The 19,510-nt window shown below is 37.5% G+C and overlaps 2 protein-coding genes and 1 long non-coding RNA gene across 26 annotated transcripts; 2 read left to right on the forward strand and 1 right to left on the reverse strand.

Moving 5' to 3' along the window:
• Positions 1–5,290: 5,290 nt before the first annotated feature.
• Positions 5,291–7,503, forward strand: LOC141646390 (uncharacterized). Of its 2 annotated transcripts, none has more exons than XR_012545533.1 (5): positions 5,291–5,596; positions 5,733–5,789; positions 6,479–6,532; positions 7,127–7,295; positions 7,372–7,503. It is a non-coding gene; the product is annotated as an uncharacterized LOC141646390 (long non-coding RNA). The 2 variants fall into 2 exon arrangements; XR_012545534.1 differs by having other exon boundaries at positions 7,127–7,236.
• A 527-nt stretch (positions 7,504–8,030) lies between these two features.
• Positions 8,031–13,334, forward strand: LOC141648263 (dihydroxy-acid dehydratase, chloroplastic-like). Of its 22 annotated transcripts, XR_012545971.1 has the most exons (13): positions 8,031–8,112; positions 8,212–8,398; positions 8,667–8,738; positions 8,832–8,879; positions 9,853–9,914; positions 10,091–10,130; positions 10,216–10,310; positions 10,420–10,685; positions 10,801–10,985; positions 11,379–11,667; positions 11,810–11,942; positions 12,442–12,795; positions 12,914–13,334. XR_012545971.1 is itself a non-coding variant. In XM_074456802.1 (11 exons), exons 3-7 carry the CDS (start codon positions 8,667–8,669, stop codon positions 10,855–10,857), a joined length of 333 nt encoding a protein of 110 aa, XP_074312903.1. In that variant the 5' UTR covers positions 8,031–8,112; positions 8,212–8,398; the 3' UTR covers positions 10,858–10,985; positions 11,379–11,667; positions 11,810–11,942; positions 12,442–12,795; positions 12,914–13,334. The 22 variants fall into 22 exon arrangements, 10 of the variants coding, with proteins under 10 accessions (XP_074312903.1, XP_074312895.1, XP_074312898.1 ...); XR_012545967.1 differs by having other exon boundaries at positions 10,073–10,310; XR_012545968.1 differs by having other exon boundaries at positions 10,091–10,310.
• Positions 13,335–15,108: 1,774 nt separating this feature from the next.
• On the reverse strand, positions 15,109–19,374 carry LOC141648265 (photosynthetic NDH subunit of lumenal location 1, chloroplastic-like). 2 transcript variants are annotated; one of them, XM_074456804.1, is made up of 8 exons: positions 19,171–19,373; positions 19,003–19,086; positions 18,179–18,252; positions 17,971–18,093; positions 17,806–17,877; positions 17,419–17,515; positions 15,898–15,921; positions 15,109–15,424 (listed from the first exon to the last, which is right to left on the reverse strand). In XM_074456804.1, the coding sequence occupies exons 1-8, from the start codon at positions 19,280–19,282 to the stop codon at positions 15,321–15,323; spliced, it is 690 nt and encodes a 229-aa protein (XP_074312905.1). In that variant the 5' UTR covers positions 19,283–19,373; the 3' UTR covers positions 15,109–15,320. The 2 variants fall into 2 exon arrangements, with proteins under 2 accessions (XP_074312905.1, XP_074312906.1); XM_074456805.1 differs by lacking the exon at positions 15,898–15,921 and having other exon boundaries at positions 19,171–19,374.
• Between the last annotated feature and the right edge of the window lie 136 nt (positions 19,375–19,510).

Consider the following 19,510-nt stretch of genomic DNA (forward strand, 5'->3'; position numbering starts at 1 on the left):
ATACTTTGTTTGTTGAGAAAAAGCCGAGCAACACTCCTTATGCATCATTAAAGGGGTAGAAAAAGACGTTGCAAAATAAAGGGGAAATGATGTTTTTCCAAATGAGTCGGATTTTCAAATTTTTGTGTGATTTAGGCAACTAATATCATGTTCTTTTTGATTCATTCATTTGTTGTGATAAGTTGGGAAGAAAGGGAAATTTTGACAACTACTTGATCTTAAACTCCAAATGATCCATAACGGTGCTTGCACCAATCCCGTTTCGACCCATCGCCTAACCCCATTACAACCCTTGTTTCTTTTATGCATATTTTCCTTTTTTTTGCATCTCATTAATGGTCTTGTAGGAAAAGATTCCATGTTAGATTGCGGGCATGTCTCACGAGTCGAGTAGATGAGTGATTTTGGTTACTTTTTGCACAAAAATCACCCGTTCCAAAAACAAAATGAGAGATTAGTGAAAACCGTGAGGAAGTCGGTAGTCTTGGTCCCCTTAGTCATGGGTCATTTTGGTTGAATCTTGAGTGTGTCATGTGATTCTCGAAGGTTAGGCTTTGTTTCCCCCTTTTCCGCCTTTGAATTTGTTTCCTAGGCATTTGGTTGTCAAATTGCGGTTGCTTGAGCCACCATTAGGGCATTGACACCCCGCCGAGACTATGAGACGGTATCTCCCGACCAAAACCTTTAATCGTTCAAAGTAAAACGGCCGCTTAGATGAGGAAAGCGGTTTGATTTTTGTGATGCATCATATATGTTGACTTGTGCTTAATTGAATGATTGCATCAATAATTTTGTAGCAAGACCCAACTTGCCTTGCAATAGGGCACTCTTCCCTCATGAGTGTCAAATTGCGAGTTGAAGGGGCGTTGAGTGCGCTAATACTCGATCGGCTTAGGTAGTATTCTAGTTGTGTGATGCTTATATTGTGCACCCACTCTCCATATCTATTATAGTAGTGATTTTTGCATTGATTTAGGACTTACTCGAGGACGAGTAAGAGTTAAGTGTGGGGAGGTTGATGAGTCCCCATTTTGTGTCTATTTCACCTTTCTTTTCTTTGCATATTTCCCGATCACATGCGGGTTTCGACCCTTTTTAGCCCCATTTTTGTAGCTTTAGCCCGTACTATGAAATTTGTATGCCTCACTGCAGATTTTGCATAAGGAAGAGGGCTAAGGGAGCTAGATATTGGACCCTCAAGAGATGCTTAGAAGAGAAGAGTGAAGTGAAGAGAAGAAGAGTGAATCGAAGAGAGGAAGGACTCCCGGCCGGTCGGCCGGCAGCCGGTCCACCGGCTGAGAGTCCTACTATGCTTACGTGAACTATTGAAGACCTGAAGAAGGAGTCCCAGCCGGCTAGGCGGCAGCCGGCCAGCCGGCTGAAGACACCCCCCTGGAGCCGGTCAACAGCCGGCGGCCGGCCCACCGGCTTGCCATACCTGATGATTTAATTGGAACTCAAAAGTTCCAGAAGGTTTTGTGCCGGTCAAATGACCGGCGGCCGGTCCACCGGCTCAGACTCCCTTCTCCGCATTTTGAACTCTTTTGTAATTTTCGACCTAAACAATTGTAAGCTATAAATACCCCCTCCTTAATTCATTTCGACACACAACCCTAGATCTGAAAAACTTTCCTTATTAATTGTAATCCTTTCTTAATCAAGCACTAATCTTTCCTTAATCTTTCCTTAATATTTAGTGAAATTAGTAATTGTTAGTTAGAATCAATAGTTTACTCTTGTTCTTTGAAGTTTGTATTGGGGATTTTGAAGGGTTTTCCTTCTTATTAATCAATCAAGCATTCATCTTTCCTTTTGTTGGTATAATTCCTCTCCTTTCTTTTACTTGTTTATCATTTGTTTACATTTTCCTTGTCTTTTGATATTGCTATAACATTCATCATGTCTCCTCCTTGTGTTGTTTGCATTTCTTCTCTATTTAGCATAATTTCCCTTAACATGAGTGAGTAGATTCCTTCTAGGGTTTAGGGTGATTCTTTATGGAATTTATGGGCATGTTTCTTTGAATATTTTGGTCTTTGGTGAAATTGTTTATCTTTCCTATTTATGCACTCAAGGTGTTTGTTGATTTGCTCAAGTGAAAGCTTTTGCCTTTCTTTCATTATTGCTTAATTCTCCCTTGGAATGAAAGTTTTTGGGGGTCTTGATGTATGTCTAGGAGGGGTGTGATACTTAATGAAAATTAGTAGCCACCTTTAAGATAGCCAAGACATTGGTTCTTCATCTTAGGTTAATCTCTCACCATTGACTCTTTTTTATCTTCATGTTTGCCCCTAAACCATATTAATGACCCCGAAAGCCCTAGCTCTTAATTAACCGTATTCATTATCATCAACTTGTTTGTCCTTTGCTCTAGTGATTATAACCAAAACCCTTTCTTTTAATTTTGATTAAACTTGACTCTTAATCGAACTTTGTAGCAACCCCCGCCGTCCTTGAGTTCGACCCCGACTAAATACTACGCTTTTTCGGGTTTTACAAATAGTTTTGGTGTAGGAAGTAGACGACAAATTTCCTATAATCAGTACCCCTCGTCCAAGGCCCATTTAAGCGCCATGATAGCTGCATGTCCTTCGGCATGCAGGGCAGAAGAGGCAAACGAACGAGCGTGAGCAGTATTCCTTAAGATTCCATTACCATCCAATAAACACCACCCCATGCCAGCACTTCTATCATCCTTCCAAGCAGCATCACACTTGACGGTACAAACATTTCCGCACCCAGGTCCACCAACAATCCAAAAGGGGAAGGAGTTTCTAATCCTCTTAGCTAACCCAAAATCAGGGGAGGAGTCCAGCAAGGACGCTCTAAGGAGGCTAGCATCCTTACTGCACACAACCTCCTTCATACACCGAATGTCACCAAGAATAGAGAGAAGAACACTCATAGGCCAAGGGCGACGATTCTTGAAGACCATATCATTCCTGCAACACCAAATTCTCCATAGGGTAGCGATTAGGGGGAAAATAAGGGAGTTAGGATATGGGCCACTTAGGAAATAAATAACCTAGTTAATGACCCAAACCCTAGCATCAATGTCCACTCCTCCCGTGTTGTTAAAGATGGTGTAATTTCACATTTCTTAAATCTACCTTCTCAACTGATTTCATGAACTTTCATTAATGTCAAGCTCCACATTTTCTCAAACGATTCCGTAAAATTGTTCTCTTTTATAGTACGCCTTGGGTGATCATTTGCTTATCCAAACCAAAAGCGCCATAGGTACTTTTGTCGTCTAATCAAGCTTGATTATACTTCCTCTCATCCAAACTAAAGGTAACACTTGTTTTTTGGCACTATTCATTGTCGTAGTGAATCTTTGATATTATTTTTAATTTATAAGAAAAAATATATTCATGTGAAATCTTGTTTGGTTTATCGTCATGAATGTTATAAGAATATCAATTTTTTATAATTTTTAATAATGTGAAACTAAAGATATTTACGTTGCAAAACGTGTCTCGACAAGTGTGATAATGACTTGTGCTAGGTTACTTAGGTACGACACGACAGCCACAATATCCTCTTTAAGCAAGCCATACAAAATGCCCAATTTATTGTGTATGACGGCATTATCTGTTTTAAATTTAACACGGGTTAAGTATAATAATAATAAATGAGAGGAAAGGAGGATGCCAACGGACTAACAAAAGACTTGTCCTATATATGCAAGTGAGAGCATTGTTTTTAATCTGCTTTCATCTCAAGATGAATACTGCCCGTCATAAGAGAAACCTACTATACAAAATGTTGAATACTTGATTTTTTTTTTATTTTTTTTTTGTCAGAGAGAAAAAGGATAGCTTACAGCTTCCCAAAAGTAACATAACAAACTACACGACTAAGCAACCCTAGACGCCCGATTAGCAAATCTAGTGTTACAAAGCCAAACTTAAAGACTATATTAATATTTTTTGAAAGTAAAATTACAATAGTAAGGCAAACTAGAGCAATGTAAGCGTGATGTTGAAAGACGGAAGCTTGGCCACGAGCGTTGGTATCAACATCATTAGCACGGAAGATCTCCAAATACCATTGGTACATACAAGCGACGGAGTTACGCTCTTGCGAAAAGAACGTAGAAAGAAAAGAAGAAAAGCAAGACGACGAAGTCTACACCTTAGAGATCGCACCCATAGATCATAGGACAAACGGACCGAGAAAACCTGCATGCAATGGCTAACACGAACCAATAAAGGCACAAACACTTCATCACCAAAGCCTTTTATTTGACTTAACTTAATACTAAAGAGAACACCATAAAGACTCCTATATAAGGAGATTATTAGAAAATAAAAGCAAGACGAAGGGGATGACATTAATTAAAACTGAACTACCACCTCCAAACCATCCAACCCCACCGAAAAAACCAACTCTAGCCAACATAAAACCACACAATACAAATTTAAATCAACACCCAGACTCACCTAGCAGAAAAGAAAGAAAAGGGACCCGACAACACCATGAAGACCAGCGAAGGACCCAAAGCCAACATTAACCACGCAACTAGAGCCGATGCTGCCCAAACTTCATGTCCCAAAGACTAACATCGACGGACTGGAAAACACCGGAGACACACATGCATGCAACAAAGCAGAAGATGAAAGCCCAACAACATAACCACCAGGCGGTCAATGACACAAAACCGATAGGCGGGGGAAGGGGCGAGGGGAAGGGGAATGCCATATCGACCCAAGTACCATTAGAACAGACCTGGCCCATAAACAAGACCCAAAGACGAAAACGTCATCATCAAGATCTATCTCAACGACAATGAGATAGATAAAACACCGGAGAAAGCAACACCGCACCATCAACCAACAAAACCACCAAAGGGTCGATCGCAAGAACCACGACGAAAACGGGTCAAACAAAAACAAAACGGAAAAAGATGAAAACCTGGGTAAAAGATTTAAGATTTGAGAGTGAGGGACAAATCGTCATCGGAGATAGGCCAAGACAACCCCATCTCCGGCGACGGATCAGGCAGAGGAGGATCGGTGGGGGGGATAGGGAAGGCGGAGGTAACAAGGTTGATTTTTGGGGGTTTTGTTTAGAGAGAAGTGGGAGGTTTTTTTAGAGAGAGAAGTGAGTAATTTTATGAATATCCTTGTAATACTTGAAAATTTTAAAACCTTATATTATGTACTTTAAATAGGTTATTTATAACTCTCACATACTAAGCCATGATTAGGGATGTAAATTTCATCTGCACGGCCCGCTTCCAATCAAAATTCGATCCACTCATAAAAGATAGATGAAAAGTTGAAAACATGACTTGAACATATGACGGATGGATGAATGACGGGCGTATGACAAATACAACAAATAGTATTTTTCATCTGTCATTTTTATCTCTCTCTCTCATGCGATTTTCTTACTAATTTTTCCGCCATTTGCATGCTGCTTCAGTCAACACAATGGCAATCTCATCTCTACCACTCACTCTCCCAATTTGATTTCCCATTAATCTAGAACAATTATATATGGGTTTGCTCTGCAGAGGGTATCAAATCAAATATAAGCAATTTGAGGCATTGGTAAAAGGAGGGTTTCATTCGATGATCTATAAACTTAGGTTTGTTCTTTTTTTTTTTTTTTTTTTTTTTTTTAAATTGGGGTTTTTTAAAATATGGTGTTTTCGTTGCTGCTCAACCTCTGCTTTTTTCTTCATCGCCACTGAAGTGCTTCCATTATTTTGTTCTTTTCTGCAGTTTATGCATCTTACATCGGTGGTTGCTCCTATGACGCTTTCCTTTGTATTATTAGAGGTTCGTCTTTTTGTGATCCAAATTTTGCTTTTTACGTGATCGATCTACTGCTCAATCATTTGTCTTTGTTTTTGGGGGATGCACTCCAAGTGTTTGATGTTTTGTCTAATTCGGGTCATGTTGCATGCAAGTGTTGGTGTGGTTTGCTGCCTTTTTGGAGTGACTTTGCATATGTCTGGGTTTATTTTCGGTTAAATATATAACCATTTTAAAGGTATCTTAGATTTGGTCACTTGAAAATTATGATTGTTAGTAAACAAAATACATAGTACTTTGGTGGTTGCTATGATCTACTGCAGTCGTGAGTTTTTCTTCCCCTTAAGATATCTGGCGAATCTCTAGACACCAGTGAAGTTGATAATTGTGTTTCCAAAGGTTCTACCTTGTTAACAATTGAAGCAACTGCTTTATTGTGGACATCGATAAGGTTATAGAGTGAATATGCCCTGTTGTGTTTTTTATTATCTCATTTACACCGCATTCAATTAGAAAGAGCGATCATCCAGCCCTTGGACTGCTTAAATAATTCAGAAACATGAGCTGCAACCGTGGCTACAGAAACATGATAAGCCAATGATTAAAATGAGATATAGAGTGAAGATGCCCTGTTGTGTTTTTCATTATCTCATTACCCATGTTCTGTATTTTCTCTCAGCCTTTTCCTTCTTGTTTGTATATTGCGGTTTTAGGACTATGGCGGTGACGAGCTAGGCAATACATGGCAATGATATGCAACGCCTCAGGTTGGATTTACGCTTTTGACTTTTACAATTCTTCTCTTATTTTAGAAATTATATGACTGCAGTGTTGATTGGCCTGGTTCTAGGGTTTGATTGGAGTGGGTCTGTGCTTATTAAGATTTTATTCTTTTGATATAATGGTTGGAAGTCAGAAATCTGAGAATTTTATGAGACGGTAAATTAGGATTTAATCAACTCACTTTATTAAATGGATAGTTAAGATGAAAGTAGAGTGGTTATGATCACGGGGGCATTACGTGCTATTTTGGTGGCTTGCTGTCATTTTTTTCGGTTGACTAACTCATTGGGGTTTTATTAGGATTGGTTCGACAAACGGTGGTGAGTTATACTACTTAATTAGGGTTTTACTTTAATGGGGTTCTTTGTGTTTGTTGCGCGTTATTAGTGTATATCTAACATCTCACTATTCATTTGTGTTTACTCCAAGTCCCCTTAAATGAGTGTTTTTGGTTGTGCTTTATAATGGGTTTTACTGATCATTTTATATTGGATATGGTTAGGTCTCCTATTTGCATTGTCACAATCGATTTTATTTGTTGTGTGGAAATTCATTTGGGTCAACCTGCCAATATACAGGCCCAGCGCGGAAATTAATGTGCTATATTGAACTTCCGAGCTATCGCGACTTCTTTAGTTGGTTGTTTGATGCAGATTTTGGACTTCCGAGCTGTTGCGGCCAGTTTAGAGTCAGTGTTTTCTGCTTGATGGCTGCCTTTTATGATTCTTTTGTCTTACCCATGACATGGTACACTATAAGTTAACCTTAGTCATACTATTTCCAGTCTTGTGATCTAACACCTAACACGAGTTTGTTTTTTCAGTGACACCAAGTAGAAGAGTGGGTTTTTAGCGAGGTTACGACCGCTTTTGGACTGACGATCACAACCACTTTCTTCAGAAATACTGCTGCCGAGCTGTTGCAGTTTTCCAGTGCATTTTTGATACACCTATACAATGCATGATGCACATCATAAGGTACTGACTTGTTTGAAGTTTCTGATTTACTTCCTTGAGATTTCAATCGTCGCTATGCCTGACTTGTTTGAAGTTTAATGTTTTTTTAGAATGTTGGAGTTGGATTAAACATTTTAGCATCACTATAGAAAATTTGCAATAGTCCCTCCAATACTTTACACTTTTTTCTTGAATTCTTTGATTGGTGCACTGTTTCTTGTTAGAAATGGCTATTCACAGCAAACTACAAATGTCTAGATCAACGGATGTTATCTGAATTAATTAGTAAAATCATTAAGTTATGGTTTCAATGAGTCATAACCCGGGTTTAAAATTCATCAACATAGAACTGCTGCCCTTGTGGCTCATGTTACACAAAAAATAAATAATTGACCTTATAATAAAAAACAGTGAAAATAGTCGTTCCCAATAGAGTAAATGAATGTAGAACTGGGGTTTGGGGTTCGACAATGCGTAGAGAACAGTGTGATAGCTAGAAAATTCATGCATGGATATCTAATTGCTTCAATATAGTGGGCAGGGAACAATATCACTGGAGCTTTTGGAGCAGTTCCCTGAAATAGGCACAATTATAGTTCCACTAAGTGGTAATCCACTACACTCCTGCAAATTTGGTTCCTTTCTGTATACTTTGCATTTGTTTGACAATATATTGTGAGTTTGACCTCGACATTGAAAATGTGTAGGAGGGGATCTGATCTGAGGTGTGGCACTTGCTGCTAAATCTGTAAATGCATCAATATGAGTACTAGCTGCTGAGCCTGTTGGAGCGAATGATGCAGCACTATCAAAAGCGTCTGGCAGGATAATAACACTGCCGGAGACGAATACAGTTGTTGATGGGCTTCGAGCTTCCTTGGGAAACCTAACCTGGTAAAGAGGACCACTCATTTCATATGAACACAATCTGTTGTATATTTCTTTTACTATCTCCAATGGGTTCAAAGTCCAAACATTCTCTATTCTTTGGCTTGGGGTAATCACCCTCAGTGGGGTCATTCTGGTATACGTTTGGTTCAGGTCATTTCGAGCGTGCTACCATCGCGCCAATTTTGGGTTCACTTAAGTGATTATGAGTCTGGTCAATTCGTAATATAGTGAGATGGTATACTATCTGTTTTTTATGGTTGGAATTTTGTAGATGCCAAGTACTCTCATGGCAATGAGACGCCTTAACAGACCAAGTATCATGATCTATGGTGGTACTATTAAGGTGAGATTTATAGCGTATAAAATTTTAATCTTCATCAATAATCCGATTAGTCCATGCTTGCCTAATGGATGATCGTTTGCTTGTTATTTGCAGCCCGAACATTTCCAAGGTCGCACATTCGATATTGTTAGTGCATTCCAGGTATGTTACTCAAATTTTTTCTTGTTATTCAGTAACCATTGTTATTCCATTGTACTTAGTAAGATTCTTTCTATATCTATGAGGTGAAACAAGTGCTCGCAGAGAAATTATATTTATGCATTATTGGTACGAAAATAGTTGGGGAAGAAAATAGAGGGAAGAGATTCTCCAAATTTTCCCTTTGTTGGACGGTTTTATAAAATGGATCCCTTCATTTCCCTCAAAAATAAATTTGCTATCCAAACTAAGGAAATTTCTCCTCTCCCTTACCCTTAAAATGCATCCATCAAAACAAAGGTTTTAGTCATTATCTCTTGTTTTTTTCTAAGGTGTTGTTTGGCCTTACTTGTGTAAAAAAGCTTTTTCTTTTTAAAACAAGTTTATTCACAACCTACTTTTGGGAAAAGTTTTGGTTGTTTGGCCATACTTTTGTAAAAGTGTTTTCTTATAAAATCTGTATGTTTGGCCTAACTATTCTCATCCAACTTTTTCTTTTTTTTGTTTTTCTTTCTTCATTAATCATGTTATTTGTAGATTCATCATTTGAATAAAAATAAACGTTTAAAAAATTTATTTAATCACTCGACAACTATACTAAAACAATATAATTACCCTTCAATTTATAGTTTTACACACCCTTGTCAAACTAAAATTATGCCAACAAATATATTGTGAGAGAGTAGAAGCAAATCAAAATTATAATTTTACACATCGTGGTACTTTGACGATGTATGTGAGAGGATAGAAGTAAATATTGTACATAGAAGAGAAAAAGTGTAGGAACAAAATATATAAAGAAGTAATGGTTTTATAAAAAAAAAGTAATGATTTTTAGGAGTTTATGTGAGAAGTAGAAGTAGAAGTAGAAAATATCTACTTCTTCTTTTGGGGTCAATAATCAGAATCTGACTTTTTAAAAGTAGTTTAAAAACTCCATAATTTAGAGTGTTTGGCCTAACTACTACTTTTTCAGTTACAAAAACACTTCTAAAGCTTGGCCAAACAGCACCTAAATTTCGGGGTCATTTTATCAAGGTGAGTTGCCCTGATTCTGTTATAGGTTATACTTTTTTTTTTTACTTCCTTTGAGCTTCTGATAAATATGATATCTTTTATCAATAGATCAAGTCAAATCATCAAATTATCAATTTGTCATATATGCAGTAGAAATTAGTTGTGTTAATTTGTTATAGTTGTTGCGGATGGACTAGGACGGATTTTGGAGAATAAGATGATGGCTTTCCTCTCAGAGTAATATACTCAAATCATCAATTAGATCCTTTCTATTTGTCTGATTTTTGTATGCGCGTCGTTTAATTTTCTGGGTATAATTAAGAGAAAGAGCTGCTAAGCAAGCTTCAAGAGAAGTGTGAAACGATAAACAAGGTGTTTCGCGAGGTAGATGACATGACTAAGAGTTTTAATGAAGGGGTACTTGCTTATTTTCCTCCATTTTTTCATTTAGCTTATGTTCTTGCTGTATTTTGCTTTTCTGTCTGGTTTGTCTTTTTTTACTACGGTTTGTCCTTCCATACTATAGATGAAAGACATACAAGAGATGAGAATTGAGCATACAAGGAAGATATTTGTTGGCCATGAGTTGTTAAAGCTGATGATTGAGGAGGAGGTAGAGAGGCGTAAGAGGCCATTGAAAGGACGTGAAGAAAACTTTGAAAATGAAATCATTAGGCTTCGGCGTTCGAGGGTAATATTAATATTTTGTCTCTTCGTTTTCAGAATGAAGTGGCATCAGTTGAGCACAAGAAAGCGGAGGAGAATGTTCTAAGACTTTTTGAAGAGTGGCAGGTTATTACCCCGCCTAAAAATTACTATCTATGTTTTTGAACTGAGATAGTAGCTCATTCTCCTGATTAAAATGTGCTTATCCTACTCGCGCACTAATTCTTTCCATGTTTTGTAGAGAACAAGAAGAACGACACAGAAAAACCTTGGAGCTTCAGAAAGAAATTTGATCTGAGGCAGGCTCTGGAGTTAGTAATAGAGCAAATTAGAGGAATTGGAGGCTTTAAAAGACCTGGCCTATAGCCTGTGAAAGAACGGAACTCCAACGCTGAATTGCAGGATGCACGAAAAGAGCTCATCAATGTAAGTATTCTTGTTCGCCAAGCTATGTTCCTTTGACTAGCTCCTAATTTTTACCCGTGTCTGATACGATACGCAAGTATATGTTTGAATGTTGAACCCAATCCGTACTATGGCGACTTCAACACTTCTAGATAAGCCGTAGAGGGAGGGTTGCATGGCGAATGTAGAGAAAGAGATTGACATATTAAGCATTTTTATGATATGTAGTTATTTTAAGCCTTATTTGCCAAAAATCTTTTCTTTCACTTTAAAAACTCTAAAACGCTTCAAATACTCCGCGCTCTTTTAATTTTATCATTTTTCAAACGTTTTAACTATTGTATGAGGATTACGTAATGGGTTCGAGGGGGTATCTGGCATATCTCACATCTTTATCTGTACTCTTGTTTGTAGAAAGTGTAAACTAAGGGAAATAGAGAGCCAAAGCCACAAAAGAGTCAAAGTAGAGGCAGAAGTGACAAACTTGTGAACATAAAAAACACTACACGAGCTTCAGTTAGGATGACCAATAGTACCATAGACATCAAAAGAACTTCATATGGTACTCTGCATGAAAAAATACTACCAAAACAAGCAGTTGTGAATTGTGACGAATAAATCTATTAATGATCAAGCAACTAATAGTTATTTGAGCAAGGGCATAAAGGTTACACCCGCAACAAGTCATGCTTGGAATGATAAGGTAGTTGTTGCCTTTATACTTTGATTTTGTCTTTGATATTCTCCTTTTTCCTGTTTATGAAAATATGGATTCTTTTGAGCCTTCGCATAAATCATTGTACTGTTAAATCTTATTGGTGTTTTTTTTTTCGAATTTTATAAAGGGTGTATTTTCAATTTGGTTATTGTGAGGTCCTATTTTCTTTCCTGCAACTGTTCGAAGCAGGAGACTGCGGAACCGGTGGCAGGGAGTGGTGATGAAAGCGGTGATTGACGGTGGAAGCTAGGTTGTGTGTGGTATGTGCTATTGTTTGCTCAATTTTTTACTCACTGCATTGTCTTTCTTTTCATCCTAAGGTTGCCCTTTGCTTATTTTTTATGAGTTGTTGTTGTTCTTTACAAATTTAGTACGGTTATTGGGTTGAGTGAGATGCCTTTTCGGTAAATTTTTGTTGGATCATGTCGGGTTTTTAGTTAATTAAGTTAGTAGTATTTTTCTAAGGAATGTATTTTCTGGGTTGACCTGGGGTTTAATGGGAAGTGTTTGTTGGTTCAAACTTTCAACATGATTGGTTAAAAATTATAGATTTCCCCTGATGCAGAATGTTACACTCCTATATAATGTCATCCTTGTCCTAAATTTTTAATTATTAATTTGGAATGCAAAAAATTCCAGCATTTTAGAGACTGTTTCACATATACAAATTGCGAGATGCATTATTACTTTAGCTTTCTTTTTTTATGAGATATATGGGTGTTCAGTAAATAACTATATATATCATTGATACTTACGCAGTTATGCATGATGCAAGCATTATTGATTAGTCATTCACCAGAAGATAAGATACCTCACTTGATGCTGCAAGCAAATTATTCTTGAGCTTCGTGTTTGGCTCATGTTTAGGTCCCAATAGTGCCTGAAACATACGCAAGTTCCGTTTAAGAGGCTCTCTCTAAATGTTAAGCTAACTGGACCTCTTATCTTATGGCCCCTTATTCAAAGAATAAATGGTGCACTCTAATCAATGCAACTATTGACTAACTATTGAAGGGTCGGACCAACTAACGGTCCTGAGTTTGAGTCCTGGACCCCTGGCGAATGAAGCCAATATCGATGAATCTGGATTGGACCCAGCAATGCAAATAAAGGGTAACTCTGCCTGTTTTTTTCCCTCTGATTCCATTTCTGCACTAACTTCTGTAACTGTGATTATATTTAAAATCATTGCACTTTGATGATGACCTATGTAAGTGTAATGTCTGCGCAGCTCAAGGAAGCACATAACCCTACATGGCTACACCAAATGCAATGGAGCACATCAATAGAAAGCAAACGACAGAAGGATCTCGAGTCTCGACCATGATGTTAGCAAACCACAGGCAGCACCCTCAAGAACTATAGTTTCTATGTAAGGTCACATGTATACTATAAACCTAGGCAACCTCAGAAACGTTCTCGGACTATGCGACAAACATCTACGTTTGCACCATATGTGTAGGAATCCACCCCAAAAACTAAGTAGTAGTGTTTTGGGAACACCCATTCTTACAATGCTAGGTGTTCCGTTCAAAAGCAATACAATATTGATTTTGAACTCATTTCCATGGATTATGCACCTTTTTTCGGCCGTGAAGAACTTGGGTTTTCCATTATCAAATATATACAAAAACAGGCAAATTTCTGCTTTCTATCTTTGACCTACAACACCACTCTATAACTAGCTTCACTAAATAATGGTTTCTTATAACGAGTCTTTACATAGAACATGTACAAGTATTCTACTGCTATACTTCCGAGTTACAGCCATTACAATTCAACCAAATTGGGGCACCACGCCCTACCGGTACTTAAACAACTTAATCGCTTCATTATTTGGTTAATTTTTTTTTATTTTGTGCGTCGTTAAATTTGTTTGATAATTGATTTACATCACGTATTAACTTAGTAATAGCAAACATTGCGATTTTCTGCGTAAATCTGAAATTTGTCCCTCGAAAGTTGAGCCATGGACGAAAGTTGAAAACCAACGTTCAGCCCATGGTCCAAACGTTGGAAATGAACGTTCACCGTGGTCCAAACAATGGAAATCCACGTTCACTGTGGACCAAACGTTGGATTTCCACGTTTGGCCACGGATTATTATTATTATTATTATTATTATTATTATTTTAAAAAAAAAAAGAAGAAAGAATTTAAAAAAAAAAAATTCACCATGGGCAAACGACCAAACCCAACGTTTGTCCATGGGCAAACGGCCAAAACCATCGTTCCTCCATGGCCAAACCTCCAAAATTCACGTTTCACTATGGATTTTTTGTTGAGTGTTGGTGGTGGTGGTGTGCGGCGGCGGCCGGCAGGCAGGCAGCATGGTGGTGTGAAAAGTTGGTGGTGGTGGTTAATTGGTGGATTGGTTTTTTGAATTAGAGAGGATAATTAGTTTGTTAGTGAGAGAGTAGGGGTAATCGACGTCTTTTGCAATGAAAACGTCGTCGATATTTACTAAAACGTCGTCGATATTTACGAATCAGGATTGGCAATAGAGGGAGTAGCTCCTTACCTTATAAAGTGGTAACTCCCCTCCTCTTCTATCAATGTGGGACACTCACATGTGAGAATATATGGGTGGCTTTCTTCACAGAATTTAAGATCTTATTAATTTGCACTTCAATCCGTCTCAAATCCGCTCTGCTTGAAAAGAAAAGGATATTTGCTCGATCTAAACCTATAGATCGAACAATGATGATTAATCCTCAAGACCTATTGAGATTAATCCGGTTTTACTCAAAACGCGTCGAGATAAAACAAATGGGTTCGCAACAGTGAGTTTCTCACACAAAGTGAATATTTTCTCAAACATGGATGATTACAAATGAGGGAGTCTTGGTCCTTATATAGGCTGAAATGCCTTGGCCTCCAAGACTACATTTGACTAAGGTGCATGAATTCTAAGATGCATGAATCCTAGTTTTGACTAGGAGAAAAACTAGGTAAGACTTTTATAGAAAACTAGGAAAGACTCTTAAAAAACTGGGTGCATGAATATAGATGGTTTATTGAACCATCTCACGGCATCTTCCACGGCCTTGGGCCTGATTTGTCTCAATTGGGCCCTTGACTTGTGATCATGCAAACTTCTTCACCTTTGTTGGATCCAAACCACGCTTGATTGGTTAAAATTGGGCTGTTTTGTTTCGAGCCAATCTCACGGTCCATAGGACCTCCCAATTCAAGTACCACATCATTTAGAGTGTCGATATCCGTATCAAAAGGTTACAAACTATGAGCACTTACGCAGTTACGCATACACAAATAACAGCGTCTGGATTGACGATGTAGATTAATGAACTGGATAAAAATTAGGAACTTTCTATGGTAATGTGAGGTAAATTTGTTTGACGTTAATTTGGGATGAAGTTTAAGGATTTTTGAGCTACATGTGAATGGGTGGGCAAGAATTACAAGAAAGCACAATTTCATCTTTTCATTCTCACTATAAAATGAATTGGGATCTGATAAGGAAATTTTGATTAGGAGTAAGTTTAAAAAAAGTTTACATAAAAGAATGTAGTTTTGAATTTTTAAATCCAGTTCATTTTTCAAGTCTGTAGCGTACCCTCACTCTCTTGCCGTCTCTTTATGTCACAGATGGTTACACCAATTGCAAATGATCGGCACTAGATATCAAACACTTGGAGAGAATCGGCAACAACTTTGAGCTTGTTACGGACTCGTTTCCAACGTCTCTCGTTTGCCCCGACTGTCAGAGTGTAAAATCTCCCTGTAACACAACACATGTCTTAGCCATTGACCATTGTATATTACAGTTACTTTAAGGAATTTTTTTCTAAAGTGGGTTTAAAAACCAAAGAAATTATCAAAAGGGGTTGAGTTTCAAAATAATTACCTAAAATGGGTCCACGTCAGCCCGAAGCTAGCCCCGGATGCAAGTCGTTCTCCCCCTAAGCGACTACATCCGGGATGACATGAAAATAAAGTTGTTTTTAAAAGCCAAGATTTTAGCCCAGGTCGCTCAGGCGGCCGACGGTTATAAGACAAGTCGCTGTGGGTGTCAGCGACTTTAGGCATACTGGTAGTATTTAAAAAAATAAAAAAAAATTACCAGAAAAAAATAACTTATGCGGAATCGAACCCAGATCATACGAACGTCGAACACTAACCCTTACCTCTTCTCCACATTACCAACAGAATATTTAATGTTCATTATTTGCAATCAAATCTATATATTCTTACCAAAAATATAACCAGTGCATGGCCCTGTTTGGTAATCAGCAGATTGATATTAGCAGAAGCAGATTGGTCAAGCAAATTATAAATGACATATTGGATTAACAGGTTTGACTAGTATATTTCAATTAGCAGATTTAGTAGAAGTGTTTGGTAATTAGCAGATTTTGGTTAATAGATTGTTGTATCTATGTGTAGATTGTTGACGGATTCATATTTCACAATCTACTAATGTGAATATGCTGGGTAGAGCAGCATATTGGAAAACAGTAGATTGAGCTCCAATCTACTCTTTCAATATACCATTTACCAAACACTCAAAATAGTAGATTGGTGAGTCAAACATGCTAAAAGCTTTGAATATACTGAAAATTTCTCAATCCGCCGTTTACCAAACACCCCCCATATAATATGTGTTATAAATGTTTAAGCGCTAAATAAACATTGAAGCACACTTCCTTGAGTGGTTAAGAATTTAGGCAGTTGTACCAGTACACGCGCGATCGATTTTGCTACCATACATAATTATTTTTTTTCCCCAAAATATCGTAATCGCTCAATGGGGGAGCGACTTTAACCCAAGTCGCCTTCCGACACAGCGATTTGGGTCAAAACATCCGAGCCTTGACATCATTAATATTAACTTGTTGCCCGGAATGTAGTCGCTTTGGAGGAGAACGACTTGAATCCGAAGCTAGCTTCGGTGCTGACGTGGACCCATTTTGGGTAATTACTTTGAAACTCAACCCATTTTGATAATTTCTTTGTTTTTCAACCCCATTTTAGAAAAAAATTCTACTTTAAGAGCATCTCTCTACTTGGTGAATTTTTTCTTAAAATGGGGTTGAAAACCAACAAATTTAACAAAATGATATCAAGGCTCGGATGAGTTGATATTAGAGCTAGGGTCGGATTTAAGTCGCCCTCCCGCTAAGCGACCATTTCACGGGCAACAAGTAAATAGAGTTGATATTAGAGCTATCCGGTTTTGAATCAAGTCGCAGCGACTTGAGACAAAGTCGCCTTGGGGGTGAGCGACCAGGCTGCGACCAGACTTCAAATTTTTTTTGAAAAAAATAAAAAACAAAAAATGGTAGCAGCAAGGAGTCGAACCCAGCACTTACACGTTATACGCTTGCACAGCTTAACCACCAAACTAATCAAGATTCTATGTATAAAATTAGCGCTTAAATTTATAAGTAACATTCAGGAAGCATTTAAGTACTCCCCTGATTATTTAAATATTAGACATTAATTTCATAGGTAATTAGCAAGCATTAACGTGGCATGATGGTTAGTGCATGGTAATGAAAGTCATGAGATCCTGTGTTCAATTCCCCTTAGCTACATTATTTATTTATTTATTTATTTTTGTGCCGGAAAAAAAATGCTATAAAATCGCTATGATCGCCATTTTGAGTAATAACTTTCGGAGTTACCCCATTTCATTAATTTGTTTTTTGTTGAACCCCATTTTGGAAAAAAACTCCTACTTGGTTATTCCTACTACTAAAGTAATAAACTTACCATTTGCAATAGCAAGGGTCGAGAAGCGTGTAACGGAGAAATTTGGAGATGTAAGCTGGTATTCGACAGTGTAATAGTTCTTGCCATTGTCGGACCGCTGTTCATAGGAATTTGAGTCAATCACCAAAAAACATCCATGAAAAACACAAGTCAAGGGGCGCTGGATTGAAATCCAAATCAGTGATGTCTGATATAAAATCCAGATGTCGTTGTAAAAATTACTCCAAATGTTTGGATCTATCGTCTAACAGATCCAAACAGAATTTGGTAATAATAGTCTATTTGTCTAAGTATGGATCATACAAATTTGAGTCAGGTCCAAAGCCACTGTTTGCTAGTCTAATGCTCATAAAGCCTGATAGTAGTAGTAGTAGTAGTAGTACTAACCTCTTGCATTTCTTTTATATAAGCCACTTGATTTGGTGCGGCATATATGTTCTTCACCAAATCCCGAACGACCTGCCCAATCGCATACTATCAAATCAAAATTTTTGAAAACAAAGATGAAAAGTATGAGAATTGTGATAAAGTGTATGGGTTAGTCAAGTATACATCTTCCATAGGACCTAAATCATGGATATCCTGCTTGTCAGTTGGTAGGAAACTGAGCCGCACATTCTGTAGTTGCAAATACCGATCCTTGAATGCAGAGTCATGTGCCCTGAATTCGAAATCCTGAATAAAAAATACATGAAAATGTATGATTTATAAAGGTTTTTGATCAGGTTAAGTAGGCTTTTGAGACAGACAGATATTATACCCTCCAATCTGATGGGTAAACATACGAGTAGCCATCGGCTTTGTCGATGAAGGCCCTGTAGTTTTGTGGGACTTCTGTGAAACTAAAAAGTGTGCGTCAGTGGTACATTATTCACCCTTCTGTAGATTGTAGTATTAATGAAGATATATGCCAAAAGGTTAGTGCAAAACAGTAGGTAGTTACGATCTAGGTTGCACGAAAACGGACACAGATACGGACACGGACACGACACGGACACGGCAAAAATAAATAAATCAATATACATATTAAAATAAAGGGAATTAGAAGAACATCATAACCAACATCTAAACTTGGTCATTCAAAGGTCCAAAGACGTAAAATGGCAATAATAAAAAATTTAATATCTTATACGTTAAAATCAAACATATCTTACAAATTACAAACCCAAATTTAAATAAATATGCGGGTCTTACAAAACTTTAAAAAAAAAAAAAAATTAAAAAGCAACAACACCGTTGAGCATTATTAACCAAACGAAATCTTAACTAATGTTCAAGAACTAGATTATTTAACAGATCAACACTTTACAAGCAACACCACCTCAAATCTTCAATTAATTAATCAACACCACTACTTTAGAAGCAACAACACTCAAATCTTCAATTAATCACCAACAACACTTTAATTTAACAACATCACTAATTTCATAATTTATCAACACTTTAAATTATAGAAAGCAAAACACAGAAACCCTAAATTGAGAAATTAGGGAAAATTGGAAATCTCAAAACTGAGAAAGGGACACTACTGAACACAAACATGGAGAGCAGAGGTCGACGACGGGGAGAGGCTTGGGCTAGTACCTTGGGCTAAAGCAGTTTGAGGAGAAATGAAACTTAAAGCTAGCATTCCAGCTGCCATCATCAGTGATCGTCTGTCACAGTATCCTGATATAAGCAAGCAAGCATAAGGAGAATGATGAATCAAACAAAGAAAATCAAAGACATAACACAAATATAAAATGAACTTACTTTGATGAGGCAAGGAGGAGATATTGGAGCATGTTATTCTGTTATTACATGATGATACCTTGTGATATAGGATTGCAGGAGCCAGGCTTAGAGAGAATGATGATGCAGCCATGACTTTGGATTCTACTGTTTCTCATGTAAATTGCATTCTATTCTTATTGTTTGTTTCATTTTGGATGTTGTCCAAACAACATAAGATAAGATAAGGTGGATGATTCCAAGGGCTGTAACACCGTGAATCTAAACATGTCAAATGGGTTCGGAGGACAGGTTACGGGTTCGATCCTATCGAGTTTGGGTAAATTCTGGGAGGCTGTTTATTTCAGATTTGTAAAATACC

Source organism: Silene latifolia, chromosome 3, assembly GCF_048544455.1.
Source record: "Silene latifolia isolate original U9 population chromosome 3, ASM4854445v1, whole genome shotgun sequence".
In the NCBI taxonomy this organism is placed as follows: domain Eukaryota; kingdom Viridiplantae; phylum Streptophyta; class Magnoliopsida; order Caryophyllales; family Caryophyllaceae; genus Silene; species Silene latifolia.

Excerpts from the sequence above, each read along its gene's own strand:
- LOC141648263 (XM_074456794.1), top strand. The coding sequence starts at position 8,667 with ATGCCAAGTACTCTCATGGCAATGAGACGCCTTAACAGACCAAGTATC. Across the intron at positions 8,739-8,831 it reads TCTATGGTGGTACTATTAAG|CCCGAACATTTCCAAGGTCG; the intron begins GTGAGATTTATA and ends TGTTATTTGCAG. Across the intron at positions 8,880-10,419 it reads ATATTGTTAGTGCATTCCAG|ATGAAAGACATACAAGAGAT; the intron begins GTATGTTACTCA and ends TCCATACTATAG.
- LOC141648265 (XM_074456804.1), bottom strand. The coding sequence starts at position 19,282 with ATGGCTGCATCATCATTCTCTCTAAGCCTGGCTCCTGCAATCCTATAT. Across the intron at positions 17,516-17,805 it reads ATATAAAAGAAATGCAAGAG|CGGTCCGACAATGGCAAGAA; the intron begins GTTAGTACTACT and ends TCCTATGAACAG. Across the intron at positions 15,922-17,418 it reads GACCCTTGCTATTGCAAATG|GGCCATGCACTGGTTATATT; the intron begins GTAAGTTTATTA and ends ATTACCAAACAG.